We start from the raw sequence: 24,723 nt of genomic DNA on the forward strand, positions 1-24,723 counted from the left end.
ATGGTGCAATGTAGTACCTGTAATCAATGGTACCATTTCTCGTGTGGTAATGTGACAACTGCTTCTATTCGTGATACTCCATTCACATGCGTTCCTTGTGTTAGAAAGATCTTGATTCCACCGTCAAGCTCGGCTGCGGGTCAGTCGAGGAAATCAAGCACAAGAAGAGTTCAGATTGCACTTGAACTAGAGCGACTCGAAGAGGAAAAGAGATTGATGAATGAACTGGAAAATGAACAGTTGGCACATGAAAAAGCTTTATTGCAGAAGGTCAAATCGGATAAACTAGAACGTATGGAACTCTATTTGGCCAAGAAATACGATCTGCAAAGTCAGCAGAATGATAGCGATGATAATGCGAGTGCAAACAGCTTTTGTTCTAACCGAACAAGCAGGGATAGGGTACAAGAATGGATCTTGAGTCAGCGAGAAGTTGCCTCCGACACTGGCCTCGTGATAGCAAAACGAGTGCCTGTTCCCAAGTCAGTTAATCCGATTCTGCCAACCACTGCGACTCCGGTCGAAATGTTGGATGCAAACTTTACATCGACTCCTCTGACGAAATAAAATAATTAGAAGACCGCACCACCACTTATATCGTTAAACTCAGAGATAGGTAAAAATATTAGTTCTCTCGAGCGCACTATGGGAAACTCTGTGGCAGACGAGAGCGTGAGTAATGCCGATGCCGTTCTCAAAGGCAAATCGGATCAAAAGATCATCCATGCCCTACCGCCAGTTAATGTACAACCACTATTGGATATTCTGATGGAAGCCGAAGCCGGCCCCTCTAAAGAAAGCCTTGTTCCAAAAACTGGTAAAGTTGTACCATCATACGATCTTTGCCGTCAGCAGACTGAAGTTTTGCGTAATCTAGAGGCACAAGATCGAAAAGAACGTGAAGAAAGGATAAGACGGGAATTGGCTCTGGAAGAACGAGTGAAAATGGTGGATGTAGAGCGAATAAATGTCTTACATGATCAACAGCGCAAAGAAAACGAAATGCAAGTGCAACTTGCGCGTATGCAACAATGCCAGCGACTATATGAGGAGCAGAACGGTGAACTGCAGCGTTTGCGTGCGTTAGAGGACGATTTTAAAAAACAACTCGAACTATATCATCAACACGCAGCGACCCACACAAGTGCATCTGGTAATGATACACAAAGTGAAAAAGTGTCAGTGGGTCCGAGGAACAGAATGCTTGATGAGAGATTGAGGCGGTTGTTTGCATCAAATGTTCACTTGGACATGGGAAATTATAAAAATTCACGAAAAGAGGGTGAGCACCAACTCAACTTTGACAATATTGAATATAGTTGTGGTGCCGCTTCGGTAAGTGATCAATCTATCCATCTCCCCCCGTTGTCTGAAATAAATTGTAGCGTATCGTTTCCTTACCGACATCCCAGTGATGCATCCGCAGAAACTCTCATTGGAGGTCGTACTAACTATACATTATCAATGTCGTCATCAGGTTATTCACAAAATAAACCTGAGAATACTCTTGGTAATACTCCGCATTATCAGCCCGTTTTGTCACCGTTACCGTTCGTGCCCGAATCTCGTACGGGTAACATAATTTCGACATTTTCGAACATACCAAACACACAACAGTTAGCAGCCAGACAGGTTGTTTTACAGAAATTGCCAATTTTCAGTGGAGATCCAATTGATTGGCCGCTGTTCATCAGCAGCTATCAACACTCAACGAAGGTTTGCGGTCTATCAAATGAGGAGAATTTGTTCCGGCTACAACAATGCCTCAAGGGAAGTGCGAAGGAGGCGGTGAGCAGCTTTCTTCTCCACCCCTCTACCGTACCGCAAATTTTGATTGCTCTCGAAACGCTATATGGACGTCCGGAAAAGATTGTACAAACAATGATTGCAAAGGTACGAGAAACTCCTGCTCTAAAAGCGAATTGGCTAGACACTTTAGTGAAGTTCGGTTTGATGGTTCAGAACCTAACTGCACACCTACGGGCGGTTGGACAGGAAAGGCATCTAACTAATCCAGTGCTGTTACAAGAGTTGGTCGATAAGTTGCCAGAAACGGTCAAGTTTAACTGGGCTTTACATCAACAGCAGCTACCGTCAGTTGACTTAGGCACATTTAAGCCTGTATCAGACTAACCGTTGCAGCGGTCAACCGCTACCGTTCCGTTCATTTTCGACCAATCAGAGCACAGCGGTCGACCGTTCCCAACGGTTGCCGGCTGCTGTCATTGACATGGCAAAGGCAAACGTGCCTCTTCACACCTACACAAAGTCACATATAGAGACTTATCGAATAAAAATGTGTGCTTCTCTATTTGGCACACACGACAGCCAGTCAAAACATTGATAGCACCGGCAACGCTGGTTGGCGATGTCAAATTTCGACCAACGCACACTGGCAAAAATGAACCCAAATTCTCACTAATTAAAAGCCGCTGGGCTGGATACCTTAAATAAAGCATTTCTTATGTAAAACTGGTCAACAAATTGATTGACAATGGTTTCATTTTGAACAGGGCACGGGAAAATATCACCTCGGTCGGCGGCAAAAATAGGAAAGATTCTATTTTTTGCAACAACAACAAGCGACGGTCGACCGCTGTGCTCTGATTGGTCGAAAAAGAACGGAACGGTCGCGGTTGACCGCTGCAACGGTTAGTCTGATACAGGCTTTAGTGACTATATGACTAATGTTGCGTCTGCTGCAAGTGGAATAACATCCAGTACAGCCGATATAAAATACACTCAGCGAGATGACCGTAAAACGAAAGAAAGGGGTTACTTGAATACACATACCATGGCGAAAGGGGAAATACCTTCACGAGAATTTGTTGATAAATATGATTCTTCCGCAGGACAATCCCGGCAGTCTTCGAGCATAGTGACGAAAAGGGTCGAATGTCCGGTTTGTAGAGGTGGGGGTCATTTAGCGATTAACTGCGCTACCTTTAAAAAGCAGAACATAGATGATAGATGGAAAATTGTTAAGGATCGTAAGCTTTGTCGACGTTGTCTTACATCCCATGCTAAGTGGCCGTGTAAAGGTGAAATATGCGGAATAAATGGATGTCAAAAGCGACATAATCGCTTTCTACATTATGACCAACTGCCAGCAGAATCCATTCAATCGAAGTCGGTTAATGCAACAGTTACCATTCACCGGCAGACAATGACGCAAACTTTGTTCCGGATGATTCCCGTGACTTTATATGGAGTAAAGGGACAGTTAACAACTTTGGCGTTTCTTGATGACGGTTCATCCGTTACATTGGTGGAGCAAACGATAGTTGATTCATTGGGTATAGAGGGACACAAAGAGTCACTTTGCATTCAGTGGACCGGGGGAATAAATAAGAAACTTTCAGATGCAAGACGCGTCGAAATGCGAATATCGAATGCTGATGGTGGAAAACAGCATATGATATCAGACGTGTACACAGTTACTAATCTCGGCCTTCCGGAACAAACTTTGAATTTCGATGATATGAAGGATCAGTTCAAATACTTAAAGGGTTTACCGGTTAAAAGTTTTTAATCGTCGGCGCCAGGCATACTTATAGGCTTAAATAGCACCCACTTGTTGGCTACACTAAAACTCCGAGAAGGTCTTCCACACGAACCAATCGCTACAAAGACGCGGCTTGGATGGACGGTGTACGGAAGCGTAGAAGGAGCAGAAACATCACTCCAGCACCATCAGATGCACATTTGTACTGAAGCAAATGACCGTAATCTTCATGAGTATGTGCGTAGTTTCTTTTCAATAGAAAGCTTGGGTGTATCGGTGGCTCCACAAGTCGACGGGGCGGATATACAAAGAGCACGGCAGATTCTCGAGGAGACTACTATTCGAACTGTCAGTGGACGCTATTCAACCGGTCTTCTATGGAAGCACGATGAATTTAAGTTTCCAGACAGTCGCCCTATGGCCGAAAAGCGCTTGAGATGCTTAGAGAGACGTTTGGAGAAAAACCCAAAATTATATGACAATGTACGAAAACAGATTGCGGAGTTTCAAGAAAAAGGCTATGCACACAAGGCGACTGCAGCAGAACTGTCTAGATTCGACCCATCACGTACGTGGTATTTGCCGAGAGTAATTGTTTTAAACCCCAAAAAAACCGGAAAAAGTGAGATTGATCTGAGACGCCGCTGCCCAAGTTCAGGGTGTCTCTCTTAACACAATGTTATTGAAAGGACCAGATCTATTAGCCCCGTTGTTGTCCGTGTTATTCCAATACCGTCAGCGTGAAATAGCTATATGTTCCGATATAAAGGAAATGTTTCACCAAATCCTAATAAGAGAGGAGGATCGAAGTGCTCAACTTTTCTTATGGCGAGATAACCCACAGGATCCGATCGAAACAATGGTAACAGACGTGGCGATATTTGGAGCTTCGTGTTCGCCAACCCAATCGCAATACGCAAAAAACTTGAACGCGACCGAACATGAGCGACAGCACCCCAGAGCGGCGGAAGCAATTAAGAATAGACATTACGTCGATGACTATCTGGAGAGCGTGGACACTGTGGAGAAAGCTGTTGAGTTAGCTCTAGACGTTACCAACGTGCATGCCAAAGCGGGGTTTCAAATCCGTAACTGGCTTTCCAACGATCGCTCAGTATTGGAAAAAATCGGCGAATTCAACGCGACTGCAGTTAAATATGTGTTCACCGACAAAGAACTGAAACATGAACGGCTGCTAGGGATGATTTGGCAACCAGAAAGCTTACGGGATGACATTCAACGTATAGTACTGGGAGAAGTCATTCCAACAAAAAGAGAGCTTTTGCGGGTAGTAATGAGCATCTACGATCCTCTGGGGCTTGTCGCTGCCTTTGTGATTCACGGAAAAGTTATCATACAAGAGGTCTGTCGTGCAAATATTGGTTGGGATGAGAAAATACCAGAAAAAACCTATTTTCGTTGGAAAAAATGGCTCGCGGTGCTACAGAGTTTGGAAAAGGTGCAAATACCACGTTGCTATTTCCCGGCATACCACGTTGAAAGTTTCGAGACGTTGGAACTCCATATATACGGGATGGTACGGGAAATCAAGGCAGGTGAATTAGTGATTATAGTAGACGAGAAACCTAGAAACAGATGGGTTCGGGGTCGTGTGCTACGTACGTTTCCTGGTCGTGATGGGATTGCCCGGTGTGCAGAAGTGTCAACTACAGGAGGTATTCTACAAAGAACCATCGCTAAATTAGCCCTGTTAGATGTTGGATATGTGACGCCGACGAAGAGACTCAGGCGACACGCGGGGGAGAATATTCAGTGCATAACATATTAGCGAGGCCCCTTGATGATATTGGCTCACAAACAAACAAATAGCCACTGAACTGAAACCACTAACTAGCAGATGTCAGGGATTGTGAGATGCCACTTGTCACAAGCTATTGCACAATCATCCAAGTGGCGGAAGACTGAAGATTGATACACAAACCTAATTGCTTTAAAATTAGATTGTAAGTAGATAAACTTAATTTGGTGGATGGAAATTAATAAACCCTATTTTAGCTTTAGCTGGTTATTCGATAAAATCGAGTAGTTTGCCGTTAGAATCCCGAAATACAAACGTCGACGAACAACTACGATTGGAAACTTGGGACATGGAACTGCAAATCGCTCTGCTTTCCAGGATGCGACAGGATAATCTATGACGAGCTACATCCACGCAACTTCGAAGTCGTAGCGCTGCAGGAACTTTGTTGGACAGGACAGAAGGTATGGAGAAGCGGGCACCGGGCGGCCACTTTCTACCAGAGCTGTGGCACAACCAGCGAGCTGGGAACCGGCTTCATAGTACTGGGTAAGATGCGCCAACGCGTGATGGGGTGGCAGCCGATCAACGCAAGGATGTGCAAGTTGAGGATAAAGGGCCGGTTCTTCAACTACAGCATCATCAACGTGCACTGCCCACATGAAGGAAGACCCGACGACGAGAAGGAAGCGTTCTACGCGCAGCTGGAGCAGGTCTACGATAGCTGCCCGCGACGGGACGTGAAAATCGTTATAGAGGACATGAATGCTAAGGTAGGCCGGGAGGCAATGTACAGACCGGTAATCGGACCAGACAGCCTGCATGCCGTGTCTAATGATAACGGCCATCGGTGCGTAAACTTTGCGGCCTCCCGTGGTATGGTAGTCCGAAGTACCTTCTTCCCCCGCAAAGATATCCACAAATCCACCTGGAGAACACCCGACCAACAGACAGAGAACCAAATCGACCACGTTCTAATCGACGGCAGGTTCTTCTCCGACATCATCAATGTTCGCACCTACCGCAGTGCGAATATAGATTCGGACCACTACCTAGTAGCTGTTTGCATGCGCTCAAAACTATCGACGGTGTATAACACCCGCCGAAGTCGAACGCCGCGACCAAATATTGAGCAACTGCGGGACGCCGAGGCTGCACAGGAATACGCGCAGCAGCTGGAGGCAGTGCTACCCACGGAAGAGCAGCTTGGCGCAGCTACCCTTGAAGATGGCTGGAGGAGCATCCGATCCGCCATAGGTAGCACTGCTGTAGCGCTACTAGGTACAAGGGCCCCGAATCATAGAAATGACTGGTTTGACGGCGAATGCAAACGTTTAGTCGAGGAGAAGAATGCAGCACGGGCCAGACTGCTGCAACACCGCACGAGAGCGAACGTGGAACGATACCGACAGGCACGGAACAGCCAAAACTCAGTCCTTCGAAGGAAGAAGCGCCAGCAAGAGGACCGAGATCGCGTAGCGATGGAAGAGCTGTACCAAGCTAACGACTAGAAGAACTGATTGAGGATTCATCGACATCGATACTTGGGCACACTGCTCTCTAAATCGATTATTTTTGATATTGCATATTAATTGATAACCAGTAGTTTATTGTAGTCTTTTTTATATTATAATCTTGAAGAACAAATAATTTTTAGGCATTTTTGTACATTACCCACATGCTACCCATTTTGTTTTTGTACTATTCCGCAGCTTAAGGTGAAATGGTGTTGAATTTACAAATGGGCGACTTCGAGTCAACACTCCGACCTTTCTCGGTAATAGATTGTCGACTCCGACAAGACTCGGTAATAGATACTGCGTCACTTGTGAAAACGCTATTTTCTGTTTGCTGTGGTGAAGCAAACATAAAATAGCGTTTTCACAGGTAATGCTTTTTCTATTTCCGAGTCTTGTGCTTTTGAAAACTCGAGATGGTGTCCTGAAGTCGGCCGTTTGTTGATTCAACATCATTTCACCTTAAATGGCAAGTGTGTGTAACAATCAAAGACCAGTGCTGCTAGACCCGGTTTAGTATCATATACGTCAAAATGCAAAAGAAAGGAAATAGCACAAATTGGGAAATAAAACAAAATTTCAATATAAATAAACATTAAAGTCAGTACTCTTGCCTCAAAGCTCACAAGATGCTCCTGAAGTTACATCACTCAAAGAACCATAAAAGGTACCACGTTCGCGGTATTCCATCGAAATTAATTCATCGTCCGACCTTGATTGATCAATCAATCTTCTGCACATTCCAACCGATGTTTTCCCACTTGTCATAAATCCTCCGCAGATGGAGAGTCGGTTGAATTTTCCATCAAGCACGCAGCGGCGGTGACGGTGGCAACGACGGCAGCATCCCGTGCGAAATCACCCTTTTATGTTTGCGCGCAAATGTCGTGGCACGAGCAAATTTACTACCCGGTGGTTGTTTATTTATTAATTGATGCAAATTTAATCCGACTGATCGTTTGCGAACCGTTTGTAGTCGAACTGCAATGTTTATTTATCCTCATCGTTCATCTTTTCTCTTTCAGATAATGCAGGCGATCAACAGGTGGCTGTTCGAGTAGAACCAGTAGCTCTCTGTAGTGAACGCATCTGTGATCGAAACTTCGGCTACTAGTAACTACTAGTGCTAGTAACTCTAATACTGCCTCGATTCCGCGGCCATCACTGGAAGCCATACACGAATCGTCACTTTTATGGATGCTTGTCGATAGCACTTATTACACAGCAATATGAGGTAAGATTGAATATTGGTTTCCGATTGAAATCTGCCATTCGCAAAATAAACCCGTAGAGGTCAGGGAAAGGGTTCCGCAAATACAATAAGCCGTTTCATGATTGTGGTTGGGACCGAGGTCAGATGTCGAATTTCAATTAACTGTTGTCGGTATGAAATCTCTTTATTTTGAAACGATTACCAGTATATTTTGATTATTATTTTGCAGCTCAATGAAGTTCCCTTTCGTGTCGGGGTTCGGGGTGCAGCTCGCTCCAATATGTTGTGAAAAATGAGAAATATTACGACACGCCCCATTCAGCTGCGGTTTTCCGGAGTTTGAGTACAAAAGGGTGCCACTGTAATTGGCTCGTTTCATATTTTTATGAGTTCAGATCGGTATCAGCTCTTATTTGTCCGGGATTGCTGGGAATAGCGGATGTCGAAACAATCGTAAATTTTGCCGACAACCCGTGAATTGGGTCACGGCTGTCATGAAAACGGACGGAAGCTGGTGCTTTCCATCTTTCCAAAATGTGTAGACGGCCAGGAAATATTGATGTTCCGAAAAAAAACTGCTATGTGAATGCACTGTGGCGAAAACCATTCATTGAAAGCATTCAAAAGGAAACGATCGATTGTTTTATCTTTTTTAAGGAGGAAAGGTTTTGATTTTTTACTTCAAAGGTGAAGCTTCGAGCTGCCATAAAATTACTTTTAGGTTATTATGTCCTACTTAAATTCGATTTAAACCGCGGAAAGCATGCGTTTTCCTTTTAGTTGAATAAAGGTCATCTTTTCTGTTTTGGCTCAGGACCGGATTGTGAATCAATCCAACGAGCGTAACTTGTTATTAACCTACTGGGTCGTTGTCGTAAGTACATAATTTTGGTAGAGAACACTTTTAACGGATCGATGCGTGTGATTTCGTGCCCGCAATGGTGTAAACAAATTACCGCAAACAACCGCTTTAGTTTTTAACCGATGTTTAACAGTAGACGCTAAACAAAGTGATGGTCGCTGGAAATTGGTTCGACACGTGTCATGTCAGGAAATAATCCTACTCAACTCGAGTTCATATCATTACTACAAAAATATGCTGGAATCAAACGATTAATATTCGTGTCGGTAATGTATTAGCGTAGGCCGCTGATTCTACTTATGGGATCCTATTTTTAGAGTAAAATCTGACACATCCCATACGATCATGTCGGTGAATGTAAGACAAAACAGATTGCTTCAATTGGATGTAAACACGCGTGGAAAACTGTACGCATTTTCCCAACGAACATTCACGCAACGTTGCAAAAGCTAGTGATTTACACTTTAAAATTCTTGGCTTTCGACCATTAATGTATTCGCTTTTTTCACCAATCCGAAGTAGATAAAGTATGCCTTACGGGGTGCAAATTATTGCTACACTCTTTTAAGCAAATTGAGTAAGCACTTATCGTAGAGCCAAAATAGAAGGCTATTTCGCACGTAACTAACCTCCTGTTTCGAGCAATTACCATTAGGGGCCATCCACATTCCACGTAGACAGATTTTAAACGATTTTAATGGGTGTAGAGCTACCGTGTACGTGTTTTCGCCACTGCATACTGCCGTTCATTGGATTCAGCGCCTTCTGAACTTTGTACGTGTATCTTGCACGAAATTTTTACTCAAATTCAGTTTTTTAACCACATCTCTAACTGAACTGTTCAGTGTTCAGATTCCTTTTAGAAGCTTGAACTAACCTTTACGCTATGCGGAGATCTATTTCGGCTAATTTTTTCCTTCCGGTGTATGGTCAAACGCTCGTTGTACCGATTTAAATTGTGAGTTACTTACTGTAGGTTAAAACATTCCCAGCTTCCTGCTGATTGCACGATGAAAAAAATCGGATTTTCGAGGTAGGTTGCATAAGATTGCTGCAGAAGAAGTGCCGAAGAAAACCAGTGACGACGACGTTCGATACCCTATGTGCGCAAAATTTCTTTACGCCTCTTCTGTTCTTCCGACTCCATCTTCGCAACGATTGCACTAGCAGTCAGTGTGTCGAACAGTTGAAATTTTTGCATGACACCGTATCGATCAGTACTGTTGCCTCTCTTGCAGACTGTACGCTTCTCTATTTGAGAGAATCGTGTGACTAGAAGCCAACACGGATGGTTAACGATTCTCTTTTGTGCCCTCTAGTAACAATATGGGTTTTATCACAGTTTTATAGCGCTCAATACAGCCAAAACAGCGCTATCAATCTTTGATAAAACCAGTTTTGTTACTTGGGCCGATCTCCGGCCGCTTCGACATCTTGACTGTCGCAATGTGCGAATAATAGTAATTAGCAATAACGTGAAAGTTTAGCACAGTAAGGCTGATACAAATTTCTAATTCTTTTTATGTCCAAAGTTATCAAAATAAGCAAAGGGGGTGGCAAAAAAACAAATAACACCGAGACGGAAAAAAAAGAAATTTCTTTGATCAAAGTTTGTGTGGAAGTTATGACGTTTGTAACTTGCACTCAAAAACACGTTGAAAAATAACACTTTATTATTATTATTATTTATTTCGCTTGTCTTTCGACGACACTCTCGTTGTCACCTGACTTGTTTGTTGCTAAACTAAGCATTTATGCTGTCGGAAAACCAATGAAATGAAAAAAACGGTTTGAGCTTTTTTTCTTTCCCTTCCATTATTCAAGATTTTTGAAAGGGGGGGGGGGTGACATTAAATGAAAATAAAATTTGTAACGGCCTAACTGCCGAAAAATATCGTCAATCGTGAACACCAGAAGATTTGAATCCCAATAACTGTGTCGCTAGTTTGGCATCACCGACGGGGAACGGATTACCATCTAAACTGTTTTCTTCGAAAAGAGTTCGCTGTAGCGAAAGTTTCATTCAAACTTATCATATTTAAGCAAAAGCAGGACAATAAAAGCATGAATATTACAAGCTCAATTAACGTCGAACCCAAATAAGAATCGATGCTGAGTAAATTGATTTTACTTCAATTCGTAATAAATGCAGTTAATAGAATAGACAGCTACGGTCAGTAACACATGAGCCAGAGATTGTTTATACAATGACAACAATATTAAGGGAAGTGAGCGAGAAGGAAAAGGAAGAGAAATACTACAAGGTATACTATACAGCCCTAGAGGTTGTCGGAAATGGTGACGTAGGATTTGATGTATACATTATATGCTGCGATAAATCTGTTCATAGGCAACACTACCGTTTTTATTTGATGGTCGTTATTGTAAAACTAACGATGCATGAATACATGAAAATTTCACACTAGTAGTAGTTGCGAAAATTCTCATAACTCTCATCTTCAAGCATATTTAGCTCTGAAAAGAACCGATTCCATAATATTCAGCTCGAAATGTGTGCTATAGAGCGCTGATGATCGCACCACCACCGGTAGCATTGAATATTTTGTTGGCCGCGCATAAAATTTGCTCTCCGCTGTGCCCCCCAGTAGCTGTGCCAGCAAAATATCCTGCAGCGGACGATGGTAACTGTTGCTGTCGTGTGCAAAATAAAGGTAACATGCTCCGCGGTGCCTGGAAGTTGACTCGTATGCAGCTCTCGTTTCTCAATGTCGCGTACCTCTAACAGCTATACTCCACTCGCTGTTGTGTGACAAACTAGACTGAAGCTGAATTTTCTACACGCAGTCGAGTTCAGCGTAGATTCATGCCATTAAGGTGGGGCCACACAGCTTGAAGAAAGAGGAACAAACCAAAATACTTTGTTGAGTCAAAATATGTAGGCAGTGGAATTTATTTCGTCCATGTTTTGTTATCTGTGCTCGGGAAGCAAGCCAATAACGAGGAAAATATATGGGAAAGCTTGACCTTGGAACTTTTCACCTTTTTCCACCATAAAGCAGTAAAGCAACAATGTTGAACATTATATCAAAAAATTGTTACACATTTTATCTATCCACCGACATATAAATGACTAAGATGCATTAAGTCGTTCGCTTGCTATAATCGTTTGAAATCTGACGCAACATTTGCCAGTTTCATTTTCAACTTCACAAAGTGTAATCTAGTATAGAAACAAAGACGTAGTCCTACGTCAAAAAGTAGAACGTATGGCACTCGAGTCGAACGAAACTCTTCAGTTATGTTGAAATTTGTGTTCCATTTGAATCTTAGCCCACTCATTAAAACCCACCATAAAAACACTTCTTGCCCCCAAAAACCTCCACATGTCAAATTTCGTTCCATTTGCTTGACTAGTTCTCGAGTTATGCAAAAATTTATGTTTTATTTGTGAAAGATTTCTTCCCTCCGGAGGAGGGAGGGGTATTGAATCACTCTAAAAATATTTCTTGCTCCTACAAACCTCCCCGTGCTAGATCCATTTGTTTGATTAGTTCTCAAGTTGTGCAGAAATTTGTACGAACCCATCCCCTTCCAGAGTAGAGTGGAATTTCATATCATCATAGAAACATCTCTTGCCCTCAAAAACTTCAACGTGCTAAATTTGGTTACATTTGCGTTATTGCAGAGTTAGCCTTATAGAAGTGGGAGGGGTCTCAAACTATTATAAGAAGTTTCCCCGACCCCGAAAACCCCTACATACAAATTTTCATGCTAATCGATTCATTTATTCTCCAGTCTGTATGGATCAAATAGACAGACAGAGCTCCGCTGTTATAAATATAGATTTTGATTGTGCAATCACATCAATAAGAACAATTTCTTTGTTTATTCACTTTCATTTCAGAGAATGATTGGTTTACTTGCCGTCTGCGTCTAATCAGGCTGTATATTCCAATAGTTCTGTAGTCCGGCAAACTAAGCCTAATAATCTTAACGAATTTCGCCATTTTTTTCTCTGCACAAGTTTTTTACCCAGAGGTAAAATCGCCCAGAGGTAAAATCGGTCTTGTTGTCTTGTTAAGTTCGTTATCGTCAAGTCGTTTTCTTTACCATTCTTTCAAGTATGCCCAACACATTTCCTAATGTCAAAGATGTTCCTTTGGGCAAAGTTGCCATTGTTTGTTGCCGAGAATAATTATTACCGCTTCCTGCCGTGCTGCACAGAGGTAAAGAAACTACTTGACAACCAACGTTAATCAGTTCTGAATAATTGAGCGGTGCAAATTTCGTCCCCAATAGGTTTCCACCGCGGCGGATTGCTGCTCAAATCTCAATCTGTAGCGATGAAAAATTCATCAAAGGTGTCGTCAGCCGCTCCAGCTAAAAACTTCGAACACGCTAGCAGAAAGACACACGCACGTAGTAGTACATACTTCACCAAGGCTGTTTTAATTTAGCATGTAGACTAGCTAGCTTTTAAACTTACTCCAACAAAGTACTCCATTCTGACTTGGTACTGATGTGCATAATCTTATCTGGAAAAGTCATTTTCGGTGTTTTCTAAGAAGGCTTTCACTACCGCACGGATACGAAACCGGTTCTGTCTGTACGATATGAGCTTGTCATTTATTCCATGTAAAGCTCGATATCAGCCTAAGAGATTACGTATTGCACACGATCAATGGTAAAACAAACAAAGTTCACACGTAAATGACGCATGTTAACATTTCTAGTGAGAGTAAATAATTAATTTTTAACAATAAACTTTGTTAAATAAGAAATGCTAATTGAAAAGGTTAAATTTTGGGCATTTCTGGGTCTATTTTTCTATACATTCGTTTTGAAACCTACACACAGTTTAAAGCAGATTTATGGGAATAAATTATTGGATTAGGTTTCACATGTATCAGCGATAATCGTAAATGGAACCCAATATAACCTATCTGATAATCGCTTGTAAGCGCAAGCACAATCGAATTACACCAAATCGGACCCAGCAAATTGTAACAATAAAGCTAACAATTCCGTGTTCATTAGTGCTTGTCACAGTTTTATTGTCACAGAGGAAATGCATTTATTAAATACACGTTTATCCGTCTAACGGGCCACCTAAAAGCTAGTACAGGAAAAGTCACTCATATCGGTTCATTTATGATGCCCGTATAATAATCCCACTGACTGACTGATCCCCAGCGGTACCGCGGGGTCAAAATCAACACTCACACACTGATGTTAGCTTTCGGTCGTTGTTTTATTGCACTTGCTATTGTTTTCTGTCGCTCGGCAAAAGGGTCCAATCAATCGTGTGCATGGCCTAGTCCACCAGCGTAATCTCTTTGTTTGGTGAAAGCGGATTTTATCCCTGCAACCGAGGCACGAGGACGACTGGAGCGGGTCCATGCAATGGATTTAACAAGCTCCCGGCTCGTACATGCTTTGGATTTTAATTAATTTCCACAGAGTACACACAACAGCTTCATTGCTGACCATTCCACCTTCCACCCTGCGCCCACTTTCCAAATGGTCAACATTCGACCTCGTGATTAGCAACAATTAGGAGTAGCGGAAATTGTAAATTGAGTTTATCCAGCCGTATGCATTCACACCGGGTCCGATGGCGTGCGAGAGATTTCGAGGATCAGCGACTCGTTGTTTAGCTAAGCGAAGCTAAGTTTTCATTTTCCAACTAATCAATCTTTGAACTGGATCGTTTTCCAACTCGCTGATTCGAAAATGGGATAATTGTTTTCAGCCGCAAATATAATGCACACTGTTATTGTTTTAGCAAAGATGGCGTAAAAAGTTTGAAATTACGCATGGGACACGGAAGATGTTTACAGCTTTTTTAAAAACCTAGAGTCCCATCACAGTCATTTCACTAAAGTTTATTCATGAATGTCGGTCAGATCGTTGCTACTAATTGTATCAGTAATCGAAACAAACCGTAACTTATTTTCGCGCATCGCGATCGATTCGTTTTCCAATTAGTGTAATGAACGAATTAAACATAATTTTCGAGCGCATTGGTTTTAATCCTGCTGCTAATAGATTAACGCGATAATTGGAATACCACTTCAGAAGAACACAAAATAAAAACCGGCATTGACATACCATTGCCTAGCGACCGATACAAAAATACCCCTATAATCTCATTTTATCAGACCGGATTCCATCGTAGTCACCACAGAAACGACGGACGTAAATTTCATTTTCACACCCAATTTGCGGCGCAATGCTGCTACGCCAGGGCTAAGGCCGCGGCGGGCGACGGGTAAGGTCCTCCTAACAGCGCGGATTTAATCAGACTTCGGCTTTCTCGCTTTGTTTTTTCGCCAATTTCGCCAGGACGCGTGGTAGGAATCCGACAGTGCATTATTCACTCGCTGAACAGATACAATTCGCAGGCGTTTCCTCTTCCATAGCAACCCGTATGGGGCTGTAGCGTCCAATTCTAGTAATGTAAAGACTTTCGGACTATTTCAAGATTCCCGGATCCCGGGAATAGGAATATCGGGATTCCCGGATCCTGGGAATAGAAATATCGGGATTCCTGGATCCCGGGAATAGATATATTGATTCCCGTGGTCCCGGGCACCCGAATTCCTGGAACATTCTCATGATTCATTATAGTTTCATAGAAAATAACAGTGCAAAAACCGAAATACCCAATCAAAATGTCAATCAGACGTCATCAAATTGTAAAGTAGCACTAACACTTAGTTATACCGTCATTCGTCACACTATTTACCTAACCCATGTTATCGTCGAAATCGAACGAGTGTAAGCGAGGCGGAAACAAAATACCTAGTCATTCCGCGTCGAACACTCGACAGAAACGGACGTGCAAAGTGGTCGTTCTATTACAATCCGGTCCGTGTGTACGAATAGCCAAACAAAAGAGTGTATTATTCGCGCTAAAGGCCAACTAGATTGTGAGTTGTGTCGATACGTTCTGTACCCGGCTCACAACTTTGGCTGTATTGGTGCAAAATACCAGCTGCAGTTTTGATCTGTGCACCGTGAATAGATCTTTTTAATCCAAGCCCATCAGTTGACAGTCGAGTCCGTGTCGCTGTGCTGAGTGATCTCACACCCGGCTCACTGCTGGTGGCTGTATTGGTGCTGCTGTACTGGTGCTGCTGGCTGCTTTGGGTGCAGCTTCGAACGATCGGACAACCACTGCTGGAAGGAAGAAGTAAAGAGGTACGTGTTCTTGTCGGCGCTAGTGCGCTAGTGCGCTACATTTAGGCAATGGATATAGATCCCTCGCCTCCCGTGCCACCATCCCCGAACCCCCCTGACCCTGACCCTTCTGTTACTCCCTCCCCTGTTCATTCTCCAGTCCCCCCTCGCCCCAGGCTTTACCCGGACGGATCTCAACAGGGCAGCTATACTGTTTATTTTCGTCCAAAGGCAGGAGTGAATTCAAAGCGTTTAAACATACTGCAAATTGCTATAGACCTGACGAAGGGGTACAAGGCCGTGACCGAAATTTCCAAGGTCCGACCTAACAAGCTCCGTGTCGTGGTCAGTGATCTGGCACAGGCCAATGCTATCGCTTGCTCTGAGCTCTTCACACGCGAGTATCGCGTCTACATACCCGCACGAGACGTGGAGATCGACGGTGTCATAACCGATTCGAGTCTGTCTGTCGAGTGTATCCTAAAAAGCGCAACCGGTTGCTTCAAAAATACCGAAACACAGGCGAAGATTTTGGATTGTAAGCAATTGCGGTCCATGTCTCTCGTCGGCGGTAAAAAAGCTTACACTCCGTCAGACTCGTTTCGCGTTACGTTTGCCGGATCTGCACTCCCTAGCCACGTCTCGATCGACCGGGTTCGTCTGCCTGTGCGATTGTATGTACCCCGTGTTATGAATTGCACCAATTGCAAGCAGTTAGGCCACACAGCCGCCTACTGCTGCAATAAGGCACGATGTAGCAAGTGTGGGGAGACTCATGCGGAAGATTCTTGCAGTGTTAATGCTGAAAAATGTATTCACTGTGGGGAAAACCAGCATGAGCTCTCCACATGCCCGGTGTACATGCAGCGCAGAGATAAAATCAAGCGGTCACTTAAGGAGCGTTCAAAGTGTTCTTACGCTGAGATGCTGAAGAAGACCGTGACCACTTCTACCATAACATCGAACCCCTTTGATCTGTTGCCCTCTGATGAAACCGATTCTGACGATTCATCAGCGGGAACATCTTATGCCAATCCTGGGGAGTCTAGGAAGAGGAAAAATGTTTCTTCTCCTAAACTTCCCCGTAAAGGTCCTAAGATTTCCCAAAGTGTAATGAAAAGTACGAACAAACCAAACAGTGCTGCGGAAAAACCGAAGCAAACTCCTCCTGGGCTTGCAAATTTAAAGTCCCAGAAGGAGTTCCCAGCACTGCCAGGAACATCTAAAACCCCAGCTGTTCCTTTTGCACATCCAGTTGATGAAACAAACTCTGGATTAGTGAAATTTTCTGACATTGTGGACTGGATTTTTGAAAATTTCAATGTACCCGATCCAATTAAAATTTTTCTTACAGCATTCCTCCCAACAGTTAGATCATTTTTGAAGCAGTTGACTGCCCAATGGCCCCTCCTTGCAGCGATTGTATCCTTCGATGCCTAATTCAACTGCGTATATGAAGGATTCTATCTCTGTCTTACAGTGGAATTGTAGAAGTATTTTACCAAAAATTGATTCGTTTAAAGTTTTGATAAATAAAAACAAATGCGATGCATTTTCCCTTTGTGAAACTTGGCTTACTTCAAATATTGATCTCAACTTCCATGATTTTAATATTATTCGCCTTGATCGAGACACCCCATATGGAGGAGTACTTTTAGGGATTAAAAAGTGCTATTCTTTCTATCGTATTAACCTCCCCTCGATTCCAGGCATCGAAGTTGTCGCATGTCAAATGACAATACAAGGTAAAGAGCTTTGTATTGCCTCAATATATATTCCTCCCAGAGCACAGGTTGGGCAACGGCTGCTCTTTGATTTAATAGAACTTCTTCCCTCGCCACGTTTGATTTTGGGAGACTTCAACTCTCATGGCGTGGCTTGGGGTTCCCCATACAATGATAACCGCTCCTCTTTAATCTATAACCTTTGCGATGACTTCGACATGACTATTTTAAACAACGGTGAAATGACACGTATCCCGAAACCTCCAGCGCGCCCAAGCGCTTTGGATCTATCCTTATGTTCGACGTCGCTACGGTTGGATTGCACATGGAAGGTAATCCTTGATCCTCACGGTAGCGACCATTTGCCTATTCTTATTTCAATTAATAACGGGTCAACTCGCATGCGACCAATTGACATTCCGTATGACCTCACACGGAATGTCGATTGGAAGTTATACGAGGAAATGATTTCAAAAGCGGTCGAGTCGATTCAACATCATCCACCACTTGAAGAATACAACCTCCTCGCGGGCTTGATTCTCGACGCCGCGTTGCAAGCCCAAACGAAGAAATATCCCGGCGTAACGATCAAAGAACGGCCTCCCACTCCGTGGTGGGACCAAGAGTGCTCCGATGTCTACACGCAAAGATCCGACGCGTATCTGACCTTCCGGGATACAGACGATGCCGACGACTTTAAACGTTATTCGGAGCTTGATACCAAGTTTAAAAGCTTGACTAAGGCAAAGAAACGCGGATATTGGCGTCGGTTCGTAAACGAGACGTCGAGGGAGACATCAATGAGCACTCTTTGGAACACAGCCCGAAGAATACGGAATCGCGTAACGGTCAACGAAAGCGAGGAGTCTTCAAGTAGGTGGATATTTGATTTTGCCAGGAAAGTATGTCCGGACTCTGTTCCTGAGCAAAACATTGTTCGCGATGCGTCTCCGGGCCACGACGCGATTGAATCACCTTTTACGATGGCAGAATTTTCAGTTGCCCTCCTGTCCTGTAACAATAACGCGCCTGGGTTAGATAGAATCAAATTCAACTTGTTGAAGAATCTACCCGGCAATGCCAAGAGGCGCTTGTTGAACTTGTTCAATAAGTTCCTGGAGCAAAATATTGTACCGCAGGATTGGAGGCAAGTGAAGGTGATCGCCATCCAAAAACCAGGGAAACCAGCTTCTGATCACAACTCTTATAGGCCGATTGCAATGCTATCCTGTATCCGGAAATTGATGGAAAAAATGATACTCCGTCGTTTAGACCATTGGGTCGAATCAAATGGTCTACTATCAGATACTCAATTTGGCTTCCGCCGTGCCAAAGGGACGAATGATTGTCTTGCGTTGCTTTCAACAGATATTCAGCTGGCGTATGCTCGCAAAGAACAAATGGCGTCTGCGTTCTTGGACATTAAGGGGGCTTTTGATTCCGTTTCTATTGACATTCTTTCGGGTAAACTTCACCGACAAGGATTTTCTCCAATTTTGAACAATTTTTTGCACAATTTGTTGTCCGAAAAGCACATGCATTTTACGCACGGCGATTTGGCAACTTTTCGCATTAGCTACATGGGTCTTCCCCAGGGCTTATGTTTAAGCCCCCTTCTTTACAACTTTTATGTAAATGACATCGACGAATGTCTGGCAAATTCATGCACGATAAGACAACTTGCAGACGACAGTGTAATCTCTGTTACAGGAGCCAAAGCTGCCGATTTGCAAGGACTATTGCAAGATACCTTGGACAATTTGTCTGCTTGGGCTTTACAGCTAGGTATCGAATTCTCTCCGGAGAAGACTGAGATAGTAGTTTTTTCTAGGAAGCATGAACCTGCTCAGCTTCAAACACAATTAATGGGGAAAACGATTTCTCAGGTTTTGGTACACAAATATCTTGGTGTCTGGTTCGACTCTAAAGGCACCTGGGGTTGTCACGTGAGGTATCTGATGAAAAAATGTCAACAAAGAGTGAATTTTCTTCGTACAATAACCGGACAATGGTGGGGAGCCCACCCAGGAGACCTTATAAGGCTTTACCAAACAACGATATTGTCTGTTATTGAATACGGGTGTTTCTGCTTCCGCTCCGCAGCAAACACACATTTGATCAAACTGGAGCGAATACAATATCGTTGTTTGCGTATCGCCTTAGGTTGCATGCAGTCGACCCATACGATGAGTTTGGAGGTCTTAGCTGGAGTACTACCATTGAAAAACCGCTTCTGGAGCCTGTCTTCTCGTATTCTTATCAAATGTGAGGTCTTGAACCGTCCCGTGATTGAAAATTTTGAAAGGTTAATCGAACTTAATTCTCAAACCCGTTTTATGACATTGTATTTCAATCACATGTCCCAAAATATTAACCCTTCTTCGAATATTCCAAATCGTGTCGACTTATCAAATACTTCTGATTCTACTGTGTTTTTCGATACATCCATGATAGAAGAAACTCGTGGAATTCTGGATCATTTACGCGTGCAGCAGATCCCCAAATTTTTTTCCAATAAATATCGAAACATCAACTGCGACAATATGTACTACACTGACGGATCACTTCTTGATGGGTCCACTGGCTTCGGTATCTTCAATAACAATTTAACCGTCTCCCATAAGCTCGATAATCCTGCTTCTGTTTACGTCGCAGAATTAGCTGTAATTCAGTACACCCTAGGTATTATCGAAAAAATGCCCACGGACCATTATTTCATCTTTACGGACAGTCTCAGTTCCATTGAGGCTCTCCGATCGATGAAAGATGTTAAGCACTCTCCGTATTTCCTGGGGAAAATACGGGAACATCTGAGTGCTTTATCCGAAAAATCTACTCAGATTACCTTAGCGTGGGTCCCTTCTCACTGCTCGATACCGGGTAATGAGAAAGCGGACTTTTTGGCTAAGGTGGGCGCAACAAACGGTGATATTTATGAAAGACCAATTGCCTTTAATGAATTTTTCGCATTTGTACGTCAGAATACGATCATCAGTTGGCAAAATTCTTGGACCAAGGGGGAACTGGGAAGGTGGTTACATTCCATAATCCCCAAGGTATCGACGAACCCGTGGTTCAAGGGGTTGGATGTAGGTCGGGATTTCATTTGCGTGATGTCCCGGCTTATGTCCAATCACTATAGATTTGACGCGCATCTCCGTCGTGTTGGGCTCGGGGAGAGTGGTATCTGTGCCTGTGGTGAAGGTTATCACGACATAGAGCACGTTGTTTGGTCATGCCCTGTATACCGTGACGCCAGGTCTAGATTAATAGCTTCCCTGCAGGCCGAAGGTAGGCAGTCGGCTGTTCCTGTTCGTGATGTCTTGGCAAGCCGTGACCTATCCTACATGTCCCTTATATACGTTTTCCTGAAATCCATCCACGCCCCAGTTTAGTCCTATCCCCTTCCGCCTACATCCAACCAAACGACAAGAACACGTTAAGACCCCGGATCCGGAATCAGCAACTAGACCCGCACGATACTCTCAGGCCCCGAGGGAGACAACCCAATATGCCAGTCCGTAATATCTTGGCCCAGCAGCGGAACATATTCAATATGCTGCTTACCTATGGCGATGGAAAACCATCAAACAACAAATCAGTGCTTTTCATGCAAAACATTCTAGCTTAAGTTAGATTTAGTTTCAGCTCGTAGTCGGCAGCGAGGATAAAAAATTTGCTCTTAGTTATTAAGATACTTTAGAAAGTAAGCTAGCAGATATAATTGGCGCCGTTAAACATTGAATTGTATTTGTGCCGTGTCAAATAAACTATAGATGAGGAAAAAAAAAACCTAGTGTGAAAATTCTCCCGTTCATCAGAAACAGTAGTGGCTCGGCTCCATTTCTTTCAACTTTTGTTACAGCAATATGAATATAAATAGAAATTATCACATTAGTAAACTCTTTGAATATTTGGTTTCAGTCTGCAGTAAATCAGTAAATTAGTTTTATCGTTTTTTTTTTCAAGCACCTCTTGGTTTTGACAGCTGGTTGTTTAAATCTGACAGAAATAAAATTTTCGTAGCTGTTCAGTCAACTTTTCGTGCGTAGTGACGTGTTCTTGTGCCTCCAAAATTTGACTGTGCGTGACTCTAGCGCAAGGAGTATCAACGAAAGTTTGCTGATTAGTATGGGATAATCCATGATTCGGTCCAACTGGCCATTCGGAAGCATCAGACGCTCGGTACCGGAAAGGAGACTGAAACGTAAGACTGATGCAAGAATAAGCACACTGCCATCCAGGAAATAAAAAAAAACCTACGCAATTAAAGAAAGGTTGAATAAAGACGTTTCCGATTGCACTATTCAACAACGCTTGGTAAAACAGGATCTGAAGAGCTACTCCGTGAAAAAGCGACCAATGATCAACAACACTAACAAAAAACGACTTCGGTTTGCGAGAGACTATGTCAATAAGCCGCTGGAGTTCTGGAAGCGCGTTATTTATTCGGACGAGCCCAAGTTCAAACTATTCATCAAAAGAAGTGACTCCGAGTGTGCTGTAAGAGCAACAAGGGCCACCATAAACGGCATCTACAATCGACTATGTAGCACGGTGGTGAAAGCATAATGGTGTGAGGTTGTTTCTCGAGTTTGAAGGGCGGTATTATGACTCCCGATGGTTACATTGACATTTTGTGCGAATCCATGCTGAAAATGGGGCTAGAGGACAACTAAACCTTTCAGAAACCTAATGACCCAAAGCATACGCAAAGTAAACGGCAGCATTTTTCCAATAGGCCCGGATTAAACTTATGGTATGACCACGTCAAAACTCCCACTTGAATCCTATTGAGAATTTGTGATTTTTTGGAGTTTTTGGATAACGAGGTGGACAACATTGATGTTACAAACAAGCAAAGCTATTTAGCTGCGTTGAAGAAGGCTTAGGACGAGCTGGACCTCCAAAAGCTCCGGAACCTCGTGAAGAGTATGCCAAAGCATTGTCATTTGGTTATCGAGGTCAGAGAGAGTCATATTCAAGCACGAAAAGTTTAACCCGCTTGCAATATTGGATGCAAATGTGTTGTTCGATTCAATACGTGTTACGTGATCTAATCATTCTCACTTGCACACAAGTTTTGCATAGAAACGCAGTTGAATCTTGTTCACTTCTGATTGATTTAAAACCTATGAAAGGAGACTGAAAGATTTAAAGTCGATAATATCTATTGTATTCAAGTTTGCTTGCATTCAACAGTATCGCGAAAATCTTCGAAAAATATTACGGCAAATCTGCATGAAACAAGCAATGATGAAACGACTGTTGTATTCATCGAAACCCCGACCATTCCGAAAAAAAACTTTTAAGATTGGCACACTTTGAATTCAAATGGCGGTGGATTTTTTTTTGTATTAGAAAAAAGACTTAACATTATTTCAAAAGCATTTAGAATATCTTAGATCGTAATCAAGATATTATGCAACTGATTTATTTAGTTGTAAACTTAGTCTGCCTCTGCTGCTGCAAAGATATTTCATGTGATAAATACAAACGAACTTCGCCGAAATCATGCGACTTCTGAAAAATATTTTCCAAGTTTAAGGGTACTGACTCAGACCTCTACTTAGTGGCGGGCCGTATGCGCTAAAAACAGCGCCGATCCCGGCGGCTCAACGTCAAGCAACTACGGAATCTACAAGTTGCCGAAGCCTACGCGCAACAGTTTGAAGCGGCACTACCCAAGGTAGAGGAGTTCAGGCCATCAGGTAATCCGTGACGACAACACTAGGAACAGAGGCGCCGAGTGGAAGAAACTACTGGTATAATGGAGAATGCGAGGCCGTGGTGACAGAGAAAAGCCGAACCCCCTAATGATAACCGAAAGTTCTAGGTAATCTCATCACGAACGATAGCGAGGTGGTCGACAGGTTGAAGCAGCACTTCGAAAATCTGAATAGGAATGCAACAAATAGAAGCGAAACTGGAACGAACTTGGGTGTACCAGCAGTAGATGACAGAGTATCAGCCCCCGACCTCTACGAAATTCAGCAGGAGATTGGGAGGCTGAAGAACAGCAAAGCCACCAGCAAAGACGGCCTGCCGGGGGATTTCTACGAACATGGTACAGAAACACCTGCTAGAGCACTGCACTGGATTATTTCCAAGATCTGGTAAGAAGGAAAACTTTCGGAAGAGTGGAATCGAGGGAGTCAGCTGCCCCATCTATAAGAAGGGTGACAAGCTTGCGTACACTTAGAGTGCTGCAACTATCATGGCTTACGCTCATTAACGCTGCTCATTAAATACTTTCCTAAGTTCTATTCCAACGTCTAACACCTTCAACCAGGAGGTTCGTGGGGTAGTACCAGGCGGGTTTCATAGAAGACCGCGCAACCACGGACCAGATATTTTCAATCCGACTGATTTTGCAAAAAATGTCGTGAGTACAATGTGTCCACGCATCACATTTTTATCGATGTCAAGGCAGCCTATGATACAGCTGATCAAGAACAGCCATGACAGGTCATGCACAAGAACAAGGATATTTTCCCGGATAAACTGACGAGGTTGATCAAGGCTACCATGAATCGTGTGATGTGTTACGTGCGTGTTGCGGGCATACTCCCGTATCCCTTCGAGTCATGCCGAGGATTGAGACAAGGTGGTGGACCTTCCGGTTTGCTTTTTAACATCGCCCTCGAAGAAAGGTTATAGGGAGAGGGCGTCGACACAAGTGGTACGATTTTCTCGAATCGAGTTCAGCTAAAAGGCTTCGCTGATAACTTCCACATTATAGCACGAAGCTTTGCGACGATGGAGTAAACCTACAGCAGACTAAAAGCGGAAGCTAAGCGAATTGCATCAAAAACAATGTATATGAAGGGAAGAGGCTCCAAGGAGAGGCCTTCCACCCCGAATCACCGTAGACGACGATGAACTTGAGGTGGTCGACGAGTTCGTGTACTTAGGATCGCTGGTGACCGCTGACAACAACACCAGCAAGGAGATCCGGATACGCATTCAAATATGGAATTGTGCCTACTTTGCACTGCGT

At 43.3% G+C, this 24,723-nt stretch overlaps 1 protein-coding gene across 5 annotated transcripts in view; it reads left to right on the plus strand.

Annotated features, from left to right (window-relative positions):
• Positions 1 to 24,723, plus strand: part of LOC129718552 (papilin) — a 206,662-nt gene that overhangs the window by 131,215 nt on the left and 50,724 nt on the right. For all 5 annotated transcript variants that reach the window (XM_055669428.1, XM_055669427.1, XM_055669424.1 and 2 more), the window contains exon 2: positions 7,807 to 8,015. In XM_055669428.1, coding sequence (XP_055525403.1) covers positions 8,011 to 8,015 — 5 coding nt within the window. In that variant the 5' untranslated portion in view covers positions 7,807 to 8,010. The remainder of the gene's footprint in view (positions 1 to 7,806; positions 8,016 to 24,723) is intronic.

The sequence above is a fragment of the Wyeomyia smithii genome, chromosome 1 (genome assembly GCF_029784165.1).
Source record: "Wyeomyia smithii strain HCP4-BCI-WySm-NY-G18 chromosome 1, ASM2978416v1, whole genome shotgun sequence".
In the NCBI taxonomy this organism is placed as follows: Eukaryota; Metazoa; Arthropoda; class Insecta; order Diptera; family Culicidae; genus Wyeomyia; species Wyeomyia smithii.